Source organism: Mirounga angustirostris, unplaced genomic scaffold (assembly GCF_029215605.1).
Source record: "Mirounga angustirostris isolate CCGP_5_RB_7025 unplaced genomic scaffold, mMirAng1.0.hap1 SCAF_16, whole genome shotgun sequence".
Lineage (NCBI taxonomy): Eukaryota > Metazoa > Chordata > Mammalia > Carnivora > Phocidae > Mirounga > Mirounga angustirostris.
The window spans coordinates 57,255,232-57,270,614 of NW_026991724.1; the positions used below are offsets into that span (position 1 = coordinate 57,255,232).

General features: G+C 61.2%; 2 protein-coding genes across 13 annotated transcripts in view; both read right to left on the reverse strand.

Annotated features, from left to right (window-relative positions):
* The window catches only part of LOC123841666 (cytochrome c oxidase subunit 6B2-like), a 25,493-nt gene extending 15,693 nt beyond the window's left edge, over nucleotides 1–9,800 (reverse strand). For 2 of the 10 annotated variants that reach the window (XR_010408020.1, XM_064580506.1), the window contains exons 1-3: nucleotides 6,402–6,743; nucleotides 6,260–6,312; nucleotides 2,837–4,782 (exon numbers count right to left, since the gene is read on the reverse strand). Coding sequence is in view for 5 of the 10 variants with exons in the window: in XM_064580506.1 (XP_064436576.1) it covers nucleotides 2,837–4,782; nucleotides 6,260–6,312; nucleotides 6,402–6,432 (2,030 nt within the window). In the remaining 5 variants the exon portion in view is untranslated. Of the gene's footprint in view, nucleotides 1–90; nucleotides 2,762–2,787; nucleotides 4,783–5,999; nucleotides 6,176–6,259; nucleotides 6,313–6,401; nucleotides 6,744–6,814; nucleotides 6,840–7,674; nucleotides 7,934–8,718; nucleotides 8,874–8,983 lie in introns of those variants that run through there. The other 8 variants (XM_064580510.1, XM_064580509.1, XR_010408019.1 and 5 more) reach the window with 8 other exon arrangements.
* Nucleotides 9,801–11,310: 1,510 nt separating this feature from the next.
* Nucleotides 11,311–14,444, reverse strand: IL11 (interleukin 11). Of its 3 annotated transcripts, none has more exons than XM_064580543.1 (5): nucleotides 14,269–14,439; nucleotides 12,906–13,078; nucleotides 12,648–12,734; nucleotides 12,362–12,523; nucleotides 11,316–11,636 (listed from the first exon to the last, which is right to left on the reverse strand). In XM_064580543.1, the coding sequence occupies exons 1-5, from the start codon at nucleotides 14,273–14,275 to the stop codon at nucleotides 11,466–11,468; spliced, it is 600 nt and encodes a 199-aa protein (XP_064436613.1). In that variant the 5' UTR covers nucleotides 14,276–14,439; the 3' UTR covers nucleotides 11,316–11,465. The 3 variants fall into 3 exon arrangements, with proteins under 3 accessions (XP_064436614.1, XP_064436613.1, XP_045727168.2); XM_045871212.3 differs by lacking the exon at nucleotides 14,269–14,439 and adding an exon at nucleotides 13,841–14,175; XM_064580544.1 differs by lacking the exon at nucleotides 12,648–12,734 and having other exon boundaries at nucleotides 11,311–11,636; nucleotides 14,269–14,444.
* Nucleotides 14,445–15,383: the final 939 nt, after the last annotated feature.

Below are 15,383 nucleotides of genomic sequence, written 5' to 3' on the forward strand. Positions count from 1 at the left end.
GGGCTTGGGGGCGCCCCTCGTTCCGACCCGCACCCAGCGGCTGGCCCCCACCCGAAGCCCAGCCCCTGATCCCACCCGCCCTGCCCTCACCAGAGTGATGTCAACGTGTCACTGGGTCAGCTGTCCTGTGGCTCCGTCCAGGGGCGCCCCTCGCTTCTGAGTCTCGGGGGTCCAGCCCAGGAGAAACACGACCCCTGGCAGGATTGGCTGGGACCCCTGGGCCCCAGCCAATGGGAGCAGCGGCGCTGCAAGGGATGTTCCAAGACGCCGGGCGGGGTCTGCGTGGACCCCACCCCCGCCGCCTCCTGCCCCCAGCCCCACGAAGCTCTTGGGGGTCCCCCGCGCACACACAGGCACCCAGGCACGACTTTTGCCGAGTCTCAGACTCAGGCTTTTAATCTCTGCGAAGCTGGGCCACCCCGCGGGCTCTCCCCTGTCCCGCTCCCCGCCCCCCAATATATAAACGTAGAGATAGCTCTGGTCTCTACCGGAGAGGGAGCATCCCCCCGCCCGGCCTTTTCAGCACCCTGCTTCTTACGGTAGAGGTGCACAGGACCATGGGGGTCCGTGGGGAAGAGGAAAGAGCCAGGGTGGGGTCTGAGCTCCTGGACTCCGGTGCCAGGACTGAGGCGGGTCTGTGGGGTCTCGGGCTACCTGGCCAGGCTGGGCTCCTTTGGACACTTTGGCAACTGAGATTGAGTCCCCCGAATCCCGCTATTGAGGGCTCTCGGAACTGAGCATGCTGGAGAGAGAGAAAAAGCCAAAGGGGGCTTTGGGGGCCACAGGGAGAGCACCCTGAGTGCTCAGTAAACTCGTGCTAAATGAAGTGTGAGCTGGAACAGGGTTCCCCCCGACCCCCGCGTCTTCCTGTCCCCGGTGTACCTCCCAGTTCCTCTCCCTCCTGCCTAGTTGCTCTCGAGCCCAGCTGTGCATCCTTCACACCACATCCAAGTGCACCAACGTTGCTCTCCTCTCAAGAATCGCTCTGTGCCCACTTCCTACACCAGCTACCTCTCCAGGTCCCTCCTCCCCTTCCAGCAAGCTACTTGCAAAAAGCTGGTCTGCTCCTCATCTCCGAAGCCCCTCTTTGCGAATGTACGGAGGTAGGTAAGTAGGTATATAGTGGGAAAATACACATCATGTAAAATTTACCATCACAACCATTTTAAACCGTCCACTTCCATGCCATTAATTACATTCACAACATTGTGGGACCACAACCTCTTAGTTCCAGAACATTTCATCACCCCACAAAGAGACCCTGTTCCCAGTATGCGATCCCTCCCCATTCCTCCCATCACTCCCAGCTCCTGGCAACCACCATTCTGCTTGGATTTGCCTGCCCCGCAAGCTTCATACAAAGGGCATCACCCACGAGGAGGCCTTTTGCTTCTGGCTCCTTTCCCCCAGCATCTTGTTTTCAAGCGTCACAGCGGGTGACTCCCTGCTTTCTGTGCTTCCTTAGGCCTGCCCCATTCAGGTCTTTGTTACCACCATGTAACAAATAATCAAATCCTTGCCGATGAATCCGGAGGCCCTGTCTCAGTCCCATCTTCCTGCACCTCGCTGCGGCCTTAGACACAGCTGCTCCCTTCCCGTGGCGGTCAGCATGCCCGTCTCTCACCATTCTGCACACCACGACTATGGTATCCCCTTTTCCAAACACTCTCATTGTCTACACTCGCTGGCTGGAGACCTCCTCCAGTCCCCATAGCTTGCAGTAACTCTCCACGTGCTGATGATTTCCCAAGTCACTCCTGACTCACATATCTGGCTCCCTACTGCACATCTTCACCTGACATCTTGGAATTCAGATGTCCAAAATGGAATTCCTGAGCTCTACCTGCCACCTACTGCATTTACAGCTTCTCCGAATGCTGCCGATGGCCACAACATCTCCCCAGTGTCCCAGACCCCAAACCCTACAGTTGCCCTTGTTGCCATATGGACAGGACCAGCCCATGAGCCAATCCATTGGCCCAGCCATCGGAGCATCTCTAGAGTCCTGCCTCTTCTCAACACTTCCGACACCTCCCCTGTTGTCCAAACCAACATCATCTCGTGCCTGGATCACAGCACCCGCCTCCCACCTACTCTCCTGGCTTCCATCCTTGCCCCCTTACCTTCCCGATGCTTGGGCCAGAGAGAGCCCTTTCTAACATACATCACTTCCAGCCATTCTGCTCAACAATCCCCAGCTCACTCATCAGCATCAAAGCCGGCAAGGTCCCCCATGATCGCCACCACTTCCCTGACTCTTCCGATGGCATTCTCTACTCTGGGGCCCCCTGGAACTCACTCTTGGTGAGTGCACATATTATAATATTGCACACACCTATCTTCCCCAGATGTGTGCATGGAGTCCCCCCTCTCCTCCTCCAGGTCTTTTACAGAAGTGACATCAGCTCACTGAGGCCCTCCTGGACCAACCAGTCCCATCCTGGAGGCTGCCTACCTTCACGCCTAGTCCCCCCTCCCCTGCTGTCTTCCCATGGAGCTCTCACATTATATCATACACTATAATTGATTCAGTTTTTACTGTCAGGATTCCTAACTTCAGCACTACTGATAGTTTGTGTGGATCACTCGTTGTTGGGGGTGGGGGTGGGGGACCATCCCGTGTATTGTAGGATGTTAAACAGCATCTCTGGGCTCTACATACCGGGTGGCAGGAGCATACATACTCCCCCAATTGCTCAGTGTTGTGTCCCCAGTGCTTAGAACTTAGACCCAATATATATTGAGTCCATGAATAAAAGTGAAAAAAGAGGGAATGATCCTCTCTACCTTGCAGAGAATGGAGTTGACAGAACATGTTAGCTGTCACCCCAAGTACCTGGCTGAAGCACTGAAGACATCCTGTTCCTCTGTCTTCTCCCCGTTGGTAGCCATGTGCATCACACTCTCCACTTCCAAGGGCGAGGGTGAGAGAGCCTCTGAGGACAACCCGGTCGTGGTCAGAGGGCTCAGATCTGACATCTCCTTGGGCTCTTGAGGCTTTTGAGATACACTGCTGAGCTGAGGGGACACCCCAGCCTCCATCTTGGAGATGGGGGTCAGAGAGATGGGCAACTGGGGTACATCTTCCCACTCCGATGCGGGCAGAGGGATGGGAGACTGGGAGACATCCATATTCCGGCTGCTGAAGACACTGTCCATCTCCTGCTCCATGAGATAGGGCACTTCGGAAGGCCCTGTTGTGTCCTGGGAAAGCTCCTTCACCCAGTGATGCTTGCTCCTCTCTGCCCACTGATGCATTCTCCCCTTTACCCAGGTGCCCACTGGGGACTGGTCCCTAACCCCCACCGGTGTCCCCTCTGTCGAGGGCACCCAGAAGCCCACTGGGGACTGTTCCCTAACTGCCCCTGGTTTCCCCTCTGGGGAGGACACATGATGGGGGCCGAAGGGCACTGTGCCCTCTGTTGACCTAGCAGACGCCTGGGGAGCTGAGAGCCAGGAGGGCAGACCGACTGCAGCTGGTCTCTGGGGTGGCTCCTTGCAGTTGGCCATGATCATCATCTTGGCAAGGGTGAGCCCCTCCACCGAGAAGGGCCTGCTCTGTTCCTCTGGGCCTCCCTCAATGGCCAGTTCCTGGGTTTTGAGCCACCTCTGCTGCTCTCCTCTCTCCTTGGATTTAAAGCCAGGCATGTCCAGGGATATCTTCTCCTTCTTTTTGTGGACCTTGTCCTCCAACGTGCTCCTGCCCTTCAGGCCATCCAGGGTGATCTCCCGGGCTTTGCTGATCACGACTTCCTCTGACTGCTTCTTCGTGGTGGTGAAAGGCAGCTCCATGGCTGTTCTCTGGGTCCTCATCTCTAGCACGTCCATCTCCTGGGTGCCCACGAACAACATGGGCTGTGGCGTCCCTTCATGCTTCCTTCTCTCAAGCCCATCCCTTTTAGGACTTAATTCAGGCACCATGCCAAAATCAGCCCTGTCCAGTGTCATCTTGTATTGACTAGGTGAGGTCACAGCCTTCTGGGATGGGGTAGGGATGAAGAAAGATTTCCTCCTTTGGAGAGTGGGGGACGCAGCCTTTGGGGGAAGAGCCTGGATAGGTGGGGACTTTGGAGATGGGTAAGGTACGGCTGGAGGCTTCTGAGGACTAGCCAACACAGGTGGGGCCTTCTGAGATGGGACAGGTATGGCTCGGGCCTTTGGGGAACTAGCCGAAGCAGGTGGGGCCTTCCGGGATGGGCCACGTGCTACTGGGGCCTTCGGGAAAGTAGCCGAAGCAGGTGGGGCCTTCCGGGATGGGCCACGTGCTACTGGGGCCTTCGGGAAAGTAGCCGAAGCAGGTGGGGCCTTCCGGGATGGGCCACGTGCTACTGGGGCCTTCGGGAAAGTAGCCGAAGCAGGTGGGGCCTTCCGGGATGGGCCAGGGGCAGTCGAGGTCTTCTGGGATGGAGCAGGCACTGCTGAGACCTTCTTGGACTGGTCGAGGATGAATGGAACCTTCGAAGAGGCAGCATGGGTAGATGGCGTCTTCTGGGAGTATGGCGGCCGCTGCCTCTGCCCAGCCTTTCCTTGGTGCTTATGGAAGGAGAACATAGCACGGAGATTGAAGGCCGGAGGGCCGGGCGCTGGGCAGAAGGAGGAAGAGGACAAGGTGCTGGAATCAGGGTCCATCAGGCCTTCAACGTTCTGCCGCCACAGGTATGTGTCCAAGCGATCGTAGGAGCCCAGCAAGGAAGGCTCACGGCTGCCCTCTGAGACACAGCGTGCAGGGGTCTCCACTAAACCTCCCAGGACCATGCCCACCTCAGAGTCAGATAAGGAACCCTGCACATGGGCCGAAGAAAGGGGAAGGATGATCAGGACCAGGGGCGCCTCCCAGACCCAGGACCCAGGAGTCCTAGCCCCCAGCCCCTCCTCCCTCAGACCCAGGAGTCCAGGCCCCCAGCCCTCTCCCCCCTTGGACCCAGGAGTCCAGGCCCCCAGGCCCCTCCTCCCTCAGACCCAGGAGTCCAGGCCCCCAGCCCCTCCTCCTTCAGACCCAGGAGTCCAGGCCCCCAGCCCTCTCCCCCCTTGGACCCAGGAGTCCAGGCCCCCAGCCCTCTCCCCCCTTGGACCCAGGAGTCCAGGCCCCCAGGCCCCTCCTCCCTCAGACCCAGGAGTCCAGGCCCCCAGCCCCTCCTCCCTCAGACCCAGGAGTCCAGGCCCCCAGCCCTCTCCCCCCTTGGACCCAGGAGTCCAGGCCCCCAGCCCTCTCCCCCCTTGGACCCAGGAGTCCAGGCCCCCAGCCCTCCTCCCTCAGACCCAAGAGTCCAGACCCCCAGCCCCTCCTCCCTCAGAGCCAGGGGTTCAGCCTCCCAGTCCCTTCTCCCTCAGACCCAGGAGTCCAGCCCCCAGCCCCTCCTCCCTCAGACCCAGGAGTCCAGGCCCCCAGCCCCTCCTCCCTCAGACCCAGGGGTTCAGCCTCCCAGCCCCTCCTCCCTCAGAACCAGGAGTCCAGCCCCCGGGCCCTCCTCCCTCAGACCCAGGAGTCCAGGCCCCCAGCCCCTCCTCCCTCAGACCCAGGAGTCCAGGCCCCCAGCCCTCTCCCCCCTTGGACCCAGGAGTCCAGGCCCCCAGCCCTCTCCCCCCTTGGACCCAGGAGTCCAGGCCCCCAGCCCTCCTCCCTCAGACCCAAGAGTCCAGACCCCCAGCCCCTCCTCCCTCAGAGCCAGGGGTTCAGCCTCCCAGTCCCTTCTCCCTCAGACCCAGGAGTCCAGCCCCCAGCCCCTCCTCCCTCAGACCCAGGAGTCCAGGCCCCCAGCCCCTCCTCCCTCAGACCCAGGGGTTCAGCCTCCCAGCCCCTCCTCCCTCAGAACCAGGAGTCCAGCCCCCGGGCCCTCCTCCCTCAGACCCAGGAGTCCAGCCCCCGGGCCCTCCTCCCTCAGACCCAGGAGTCCAGCCCCCAGGCCCTCCTCCCTCAGACCCAGGAGTCCAGGCCCCCAGCCCCCTCCTCCCCCAGACCCGGGAGTCCAGGCCCCCAGCCCCTCCTCCCTCAGACCCAGGAGTCCAGCCCCCAGCCCCCTCTTCCCTCAGACCTAGGAGTCCAGGCCCCCAGGTCCTCCTCCCTCAGACCAAGAGTTGGGCCCCCAGTAAATAGGTGCCTTGGAAGAGGAGTGTGAGTTGTTGATGGTGTTGGTAATGATGCTGAAGATGGTACGGATGGTGATGCTGGGCTTCTCTGGGTGGGAAGAAAGTGGTCTGAGCTCTCAGGGGAAGGGTGAGAACTTCGGGGATCCGTACACAGAGGGGGAGGTGTGCTCACCAGAAACCTGGATTTTCGTCCGAGACGTGTCAGCATAGAGTTTTGGTTGGGACCTGTGGACGCGAAGTGGTGTGACTAGATGTCATCTGCACCAGGGTCCTCAGCCTTCTGCCTCCCACCAGGAGCAAAACCCTAAGCCTACTTTTCCGCAGATTTCTTTCTAGCTTCAGCATGCTCCAGACGCGACCAGATGAGAGGCACAGAGTCGCCCACGGCCTGAGACTTGAACCTGCGCTTGAGGGTCTGACAGTGGGAGGAGGGACGGAGCGCAGTGAGGAGGAACAGCACCCCCAGCCCCACCCATCAGCAGCCGGTCCCGCCCGGCCTGCTCACCTTGGTCTTCTGTCTCTGAGATGCCATTAACTTGTAAGGAAAGGTGGGCTCGACAATCATGACTGCAGAAGAGGGGAGGCTTTGAGTCAGGGTCTCTGACAGGGAGGACACAGGGAGACCCGCAGGGGGCTTGGCCAGGGGAGAAGGGGAAGGTCTGACCACGCCTACTGCAGCGGATGCTGAGAAGCAGGGGAGAGCCTGATGGACACTGAGCCTACTCACCTGAACCTTTGGACTGGGGCTGGGCCTGTGGACAAAGAGGGGGCCAGTCAGGAGGGGTGGCCTCCTCCTGGTATCCACATCTCCGTTACCTACCCAGCCCAGGACTCCAAGACCCCAACCCATCCCCCTGCCAGGACCAGGAGTCCTGTCCTCTGCCCCTGCAAATCCTGGAATCTAGGGCTCCAGCCCCTCCTCCCTCAGACCCAAGGGTCCAGACCCCCAGCCCCTCCTCCCTCAGACCCAGGAGTCCAAGCCCCCCAACCCCTCCTCCCTCAGACCCAGGAGTCCAGGCCCCCAGCCCCTCCTCCCTCAGTCCCAGGAGTCCAGGCCCCCAGCCCCACCTCCCTCAGACCCAGGAGTCCAGCCCCCAGCCCCTCCTCCCTCAGACCCAGGAGTCCAGACTCCCAGCCCCTCCTCCCTCAGACCCAGGAGTCCAGACTCCCAGCCCCTCCTCCCTCAGACCCAGGAGTCCAGCCCCCAGTCCCTCCTCCCTCAGACCCAGGAGTCCAGGCCCCCAGCCCCTCCTCCCTCAGACCCAGGAGTCCAGCCCCACAGCCCCTCCTCCCTCAGACCCAGGAGTCCAGCCCCACAGCCCCTCCTCCCTCAGACCCAGGAGTCCAGACCCCCAGCCCTTCCTCAGACCTGGGAGCCCAGGCCCCCAGCCCCTCCTCCTCCCTCAGACCCAGGAGTCCAGGCCCCCAGCCCCTCCCCCCTCAGACCCAGGAGTCTAACCCCCAGCCCCTCCTCTGTCATCCAGGCCCCCAGCCTCATTTCTTGGGATTCTGGATTTCAGGCTGTTTGTCTTGGCTCTGAAATCTAAAACCATAGTTGCCCCTGGGGGCTGTGGGGGCAGTGCCCACCTGGAGGCGCCAGGTGGAGGCCGGAGGTACCATATGTGCCAGGTCCATGGTGGGTGTATTCAGAGTCCTGGGGGCCCAGGTTGTGGCAGGCTCATGGAGCAGGTTGATGAGACGGATCCAGCGGTCAAACAGGAAGCCAGCCTCGTTATCAGGGGCGTCCAGCTCCAGGTAGTAGTAACGGCCTGTGACCAGGCGCAGCTTAAGGCGCCAGGCAGACACGTCATGCACGTAGAGGTGGGCCAGGTCCAGCGGGAGCATCCTGGGGGGTGGGGGCAGGAAGGAGATGGAGATGGTAGAGCAGGAGATGGGACAGGGCGGGGGCAGATGGGGCGGATGGAGGAACCTGGTGAGGATGAGGTTGGGCACTCCCTGGGGCAGATGGGGGGTTGGAGGCACCTGGTGAGGATGAGGTTCCTGGGGCAGATGGGGGGGTGGAGGCACCTGGTGAGGATGAGGTTCCTGGGGCAGATGGGGGGGTGGAGGCACCTGGTGAGGATGAGGTTGGGCACTCCCTGGGGCAGATGGGGGGGAGGGAGGCACCTGGTGAGGATGAGGTTGGGCACTCCCTGGGGCAGATGGGGGGAGAATGGAGGCACCTGGTGAGGATGAGGTTAGGCACTCCCTGGGGCAGATGGGGGGGTAGAGGCAACTGGTGAGGATGAGGTTCCTGGGGCAGATGGGGGGGTGGAGGCACCTGGTGAGGATGAGGTTGGGCACTCCCTGGGGCAGATGGGGGGGAGGGAGGCACCTGGTGAGGATGAGGTTCCTGGGGCAGATGGGGGGATGGAGGCACCTGGTGAGGATGAGGTTGGGCACTCCCTGGGGCAGATGGGGGGGTCGAGGCAACTGGTGAGGATGAGGTTCCTGGGGCAGATGGGGGGGTGGAGGCACCTGGTGAGGATGAGGTTGGGCACTCCCTGGGGCAGATGGGGGGGGATGGAGGCACCTGGTGAGGATGAGGTTGGGCACTCCCTGGGGCAGATGGGGGGGTGGAGGCAACTGGTGAGGACGAGGTTCCTGGGGCAGATGGGGGGATGGAGGCACCTGGTGAGGACGAGGTTGGAGCACTCCTTGCCCTCTCCGGGCTGAGCGATCAGCAGGATGTCTGGGAGTACCAGGCCTGGCAGGGAGGCAGCCACACCCATGGTCAGACGGTTGGTTCTGTGGTGCGTGTACACGGGGGCCCCTCGATTGGTCACCTGGGGGGCCAGGGAGAGGGGCTGGAACCACTCCTTCTCCAGTGCTCCTCTGGCACCCCCAGCCCAAGCCCCCTGCCACCGGAGCCCCCCCCCCCCCCACTGCCTCATACCTGCCTGGGTTCAAGTCCCCCAGCCCAGGGAGTTCCAATCCCCTCCTGCCCCTCTCCGCCCCCAGGGTACAGGAAGCTGGGGACCTGGACAAAGTTACTCTCGAACATGGGCAGCGGGCGGAGGGGCAGGTACTCGCCCTTCTGGAGGGTCTTCTGCAGCTCGCCCAGAGTGGGGACCCATTTTGAGGGTCCCTGGAGTGGCTCCATGCGCCTGATATTCCGAAACCGGTTCATGGTGGCTGGAGAAAAGGTGAGTCACCACTGACACAGTCAGGGAGCCGGGCACCTGGGCACATGGCCTGCCCAGTGTCCCCCAGCCCACCCGTACTGGCCCTTTGGGCTTCACAGGTGCGGGAGCTCAGCGGTTCCAGAGGGTGGAGCTTCCCCAGGGCTTGGCCATGGCCCTGAAGGAGGGGGGGGTGGTCAGCCCTGGCCTGGGGGAGGAGCCTTCCGGTGGAGGGGCTTTGTGACCTCATCAGACATGTGTAGGACTCTTTCTGGGAACTCTCTGGGGGGCACGGATGGGCTCCCTTCCCCAAGATGTGGCCTAGAGTCTTGAGGGCTGAAGTCTGTGAATCAGAAGCCCCCAATCCAGACCCAAACTAGTGAAAAAACTGGACCCTTGTGGGGGGCAGGTGGCGGGGGGTGGTGCTGTCTTGGATATTGTAAAAGGATAATTAACCAGGAGTTTCTGACTCTTAAGAAGGGAGACCTGAGTACAGCCCCAGCTCACCACTGACCTTCCTCTGGACCTTGAGTAAGACTCATACCCCCACTGGGCCTCAGTTTCCCCATATGTAACCTATTTGTGTCTGTGGCAACTGCTGAACATGGGTTCTAAAGAAAAGGACGTGCGCTTTGGAATGAGCCAGACCTCTGGCAGAATCACAGTTGTCTCTCCCTAGCCATGTGACCCTGAACAACAACCACACCCCCTCCACCTCACCTCCCCTCGCCTGTAAAGTGGGGCATAATGGCGCATTCAGGGGATCGTGTAAGTAAAACCCCACACTTAAGGCACGGTCCAGAGCAGGGACTCAGTGAGCCGTGATTCTTGACTCCTTCTGAGGGTTTATTGGGGGAGAAGGTGTTGACTGGTATTCTTCCATTCTAAAAAGTGTTTATTATTTTTTTAAATGTGTCATGCAAAATACATGGTCATTGTAGAAATTCTGGATAATACAGACAAGCACAGATTTTTTTAAAAAGTCACTCATAACTCTACCCCACCTTCCACCCTGAGGGGACCATTGTCAACATTTTGGTGCATTTTTTTCTATGACTTATTATTATTATTAAAGATTTTATTTATTAGAGAGAGAGAGCATGAACTGGGTGAAGAGCAGAGGGAGAAGCAGACTCCTTGCTGAGCTGGGGGCCCGATGCGGGGCTCGATCCTGGGACTTCGGGATCGTGACCTGAGCCAAAGGCTGAGCCACCCAGGCGTCCCTATTATTATTTTTAAAGTAAGCTCTATGCCCAATGTATGGCTGGAACTCATGACCCCGATATCAAGAGTCACATGCTTTACTGACTGAGCCAGCCAGATGCCCCATGTTCTAGGACTTTTAAAAACATCTGTCCATCCATCCATCCAAACACAAAATGGGAATCATGCAGTGGTCAGTAGCCTGCTTTCTCTATGTCTTAAAGCAGCCTCCGTCTCATCCCCTCGGCATGGCTGATGGTATTCCATCACATGGATGGGTGTAATTTATTAAACCATCCCTCACTGTTGGACATCTAGGTGGTTTCTGATCTGTTGTTGTGAACATCACCATAACGAACATCAAACTTGTAGCTTTGTCACATGCAAGTATTGTAGCACATAGGATGGCCTTCTGGAACCTTCCTTTAATTTATTGAGTGCCTACAAAGTGCAGGCTCAGACCCTGGCCCTCAGCACTCAGGGTCCCTGGGGGACCAACAATCTCCTCTCTGCTGTCCTGCCCACTAAGGGTCCCTGCCTCTCTCTGCTCCAGGGACCCCGGCGACCAGCCCCCAACCCTCAGCACTCAGAGAAATCACCTCTAAGTGGATGTGTATGACAAATTTAATTCCCCTTTCTCCATCTTACAAAGGTTTCTCACATTTTTGTACAAAAACCCAGGCCTCCTTTCCCTCCCCACCTCAACCCAAAAAGTAATTGTTTAATAAATAATATATGCTCCTGCCCAGGCCCAGAGGGCTAGGGGACAGGGAAAGCCTGTGGCCAGACTTCTTAAGTGATTCAAGAATCTAGGACTCCAGTTCCCTGCCCCTTTGGTCCCCAAGTCCACCTGCCTCCCACCCGCCCCCTTAAATAAATAAGTATAAATAAGGCACAGATACCCCCCCACTCCACCCAGCTCTCCTGGAGGGACCGTCTCGAATTAGGGGGAGAGAAGGAGGGGGTGTTTTCCTGCTGCTGTGCCCCCAGTCCCAAAATAAATAAATAAATAAGATGTGGCATCGAAGGACGTTGGTGGTTCCGGGTGTCGGGTCACAGCCGAGTCTTCAGCAGCAGCAAGCCCCGCACGGCCCAGTCAAGGGTCAGGTGCAGCCCCCCAAGAATGGCATGGGCTGCCCTGATGCCTCCCCAGGCAGAGGCCGGGGGGGCCAGCGGGGGAGCTGGTGGGTCTGGGGGTGCTTGGGGTAAGGCCAGGCGGGACATCTGTTGGGAGAGGACAGAGGGTTAGCAATAGGTCAGGGGTGCAGTGGGGGTCCCAGGAAGGGGTCTGAATGGGAGGTTGGGGAGTCCAGGCTGCATGCTTCCGGAGTGTCTGTGGCCTGTGGGGTAGGGTTTCTGGGTGGGCAGTTCTCAGCATGTTGCGTTCAGAAAATGAAGACTGGGACCAAAAGGTGGGGGTGTCAGAGCTGGAATTCCAGGGCCCAGTCCAGGGGATTGGGGGCGAGGTCTATAGAATCAGGACTGGGATCCTGGTGCTAGGTGAGGGCTGGGGGCTGTGGGCTCAAGTCTGGGGTCGGGTCCAAGATGTCGGGGCTGGGGTCTTAGATGTGGGGTCTCTCCGATCCAAGCTCAGGGACTCATGGGTGAGGGCTGGGCTCTCAGAATGGGGAGCTGGAATTTGAGGTCCAGGGTCTTTGCGGTCAGGCCCAGGAAGTGGTATCTGAAGTTGTCTGATCTCAGGGTGCTGGGTCTAGGATTTTAGCAGTCAGGGTTTGGGGGTCGTAAGGGCTCACGACCAGCATCTGAGGTCTTAGGGACTCAGAGCTCAAGGTCTGAGACCTCAAGGTCTAGGTTCTGAGGTCTGGAGATGGCAGGGTCTGGGGGGGTCTCGGGGCCACAGGGTTTGGGACACAGAGGAGGGTCTCAGAGGGTCCTGGGGTCTCGGGCTTCAAGTCTAGGTGTCAGGTCTGGGGGCTGGCGTGTCCTACCAGGAGCTGCAGCCGGCGAAGCAGGCGGTCCAGCCGGGCCTGCAGGGCACCCAGCTCCGGCTCCAGGGTCCGCAGGGAAGGGCCCCCCGCCCGGCGCAGCCACTGCACATGGCGCAGGTAGGATAACAGGTCCGCTCGCAGCCGTGTCAGCACACCTGGGAGCTAGGACACAGGGCGTGGGGGCATCAGGGAACACCTGCCACCTGCCTGCTCTGGCCCCCAATCCCCCGCACCCTCTCCATGCCCAGATCTCATCTTTGCCCCGGTCCCTTTCCCCTTCCCTTACTTGTAGGGCTCCCAGCGCCCCTGCACTCATGGCCAGGGTGGGAAGAGAGTCCAGGTTGTGGTCTCCGTCGGCTGGAAATTTGTCTCTCTGCGGGGGCAAAGAAGCCTTGAGGGGAACCCTGCCCAGCTCCAAGGGTCCCTCCATCCTCCAGACAGGCCCCAGACTCCTCCCTCCCCCCCGTTTCTGCCACCGTGGTAGCCCAGAAGCCCTCCCCACTCCTGGTCCTGGTCCCAGCCCATCCCCTCCAGGCTCTCCTACCAGCTGCGCCGCAAGCTGCCGAGTGTCCGCCAGGAGGGAGCGGGTCAGGAGGACGGCGCTGTCCAGCTCAGCCCGAGGGTCTGGGGAGGCCCGCGGGGGGCCAGGAGGTGGCCCCGGGGCAGCAGCTCTATCCGGCCACAGGCTCAGGGCGACCAGGACCAGGCAGCAAACACCTGGGGGCGGGAGGAAGCAGAGAGCTCAGACCGGACTGGTGGCTCTGCGGGAGGAGGGACTGGGGGGTCTCGAGTCCCAGGGTGGAGCGCCCGGGGCAGGTCGCAGGGCCGGGGCGGGCTTCCCTCTCCCTCTCCGGCTCTGGCTGCCCCGCCCGTCGGAGCAGACGCGGCCCGGGGCGGGTAGACGGGCCGGGCGTCTCCCGTCCGCCCCCGGACGCCGGAATCTGGGCCCCGGGGCGGGGCATGAGGGGGGAGGCACAGGCCAGAACCTGCCCCCTCCCCGGGCCTCGGGAGCCCGAGCCGGACTGAGATCAGAGGAAGGAGACCGAGACAGAAACCCGGAGGCCCAGACCCCTCCCCAGGGGGACATCCCCTCTCCCTCGTGGACCGCGGAAGGCCGGCCGTGGTGCCGGGGATGCCCGCGGAGCACACCTGGGCGGAGAGAGGCAGAGGCGCGGGCGCAGCCGGGCCGCGGGAGGCGGAGGGAGACCCGGCGGCGGCGCACGGCTCGGGGGCTCCGGCCCGCTGGCTCCCCGGCAGCCCATCCCCCAGCTGCCCCGCCCACCCCCGCTCCCGCCAGCCAATCAGCGCCCCCCTGGCCGCCCCGCTCCCGCATCACACCCCCAGCCCGCCCCCCGGCCCTCCCCGGCCGCTGTCTGTCCGTCGGTCCGCATCTGTCTGGTTCTCCCGTTCCTGTCTGCACCACTGTCTCTCTTTCTCTCTTCCCCCTGGCTGGGGTCGGTGTTCTGGACTTGCGCTCACCTCCTGGGGCGGGGGGGGGGACTCTCTGCCTCAGTTTCCCTCCCGGAACCTCTCTGTCAGGATGCCTGGGCGTCTGCGTCCCTCGGTCCCCGCTGACTCCCTGAGGGTCCCCGGCCGTTGGGGGTCACCTCCCGGCATCTGTCTCTCTCTCCGTCTGTCTGGGGGTCTCCATCTCTCTCGCGCTGCCCTGTGCGTCTCTCCGCGTCTCAGCTTCGTCCTCCCGTCTCTCTCTGCCCGTCTCTTCTCCGGGCCTCCTGCTTTCTCGGAATCTCCTTTCCTCTCCGTCTCTGCCTCCCCATGGCTCCCTCACTCTCCTCTGTCTCTTTCTGTCCCATTCCGCTGAGCCTGTCTGCTCCCCACCCTCCTCGCCACGGGCCCTCCCTCCTCCCTTCCTGTCCCCCCCACCCCATGAACTTGAACCAACTTACTGTTCATGTCCCCACAGGGCAGGGGTTCCCCAGGGCAGGGGGCAGGGAGCTGGGGGCCTTTAACCCTTCCCTGTCCGCTGCTGGGGGGGGGAGCCCTGGGGGTCAGCTGGGCCTCGGCCTGGGGAGGGGAGGCATGTGCGTGTGAGCAGCGAGGGCCGTGGCAGTGAGGGAGTGTGTACGCCTGGGGGGTTATATAGGGGGCCAGGGCGGGCGGGCGGGGGGCAGGCAGCAGGGGAGGGCAGCCTGACACATCCTGACTCACCCTCCCTGCCTGCCTTTTCCATTCAGACGGAGCCGGCTGCCTCGCAGGGCTCACGCTGCCTCGCTCAGAGGAGGGCACGGAAGGAAAAGTTGGAAAAGTTGAAAAGAGAAAGGGGGGGGTGGTCGGAGAGGGGCTGGTGAGGTCATTGGCGTCCCCTCCCTCCACCTCCTCGGCCGGGCCGCCACAGGGGCAGACACACGCGGCTCGAGAGCTGGGGCCCGGCTGCAGGCTGCAGGCGGGGGTCGGCTGGACCAGGACGGCGGGCGGAGAGGTGGGGAGGCTGGGGAGAGAGGGACGGGAAGAGCTGGGGACAGAGCCACAAGACGCAGGCCTGGGGAGATGGACGTGCAAGGCAGAGTCACTCCAAGGGACAGAGAAAGCGAGAGGGCTGGAGAGTGTGAGACCCAAGCAAGGACACAGAGATGCTTGGAGGAATGGGGACATTGAGGTGGAGATGAAGAGTCCGAAATGCAGAGACAGAGAGACAGTGACACATGGAGAGATGGGGACACTGAGTAGATACACTGCAGGAGCAGAGAGACCCACAGAGACTCCAGGAGGAAAAGGGACAGAGAGTTGCAGGCTTAGAGAAAGGGGAGGCAGGTGGCAGAAGAAACACATGGTGACAAAGCTGCAGAGGCCCCAAGAGACAGAGGCAGGGAGCCAGAGATACTCAGAGATGGAGGTGCTGAGCAATGGGGACAGAGAGGAGCAGAGTCTCCGGGAGACAGGCAGGGGCGATGTGAAAGTGGGGAGAGAAGCAGAGACAGGGGACCGAGAGAGGGCATGAGACGCCCAGATGAGGTGGGATCTTGCGCAGATGCTGCACCCCCTCTGTGCCTCAGTTTCCTTA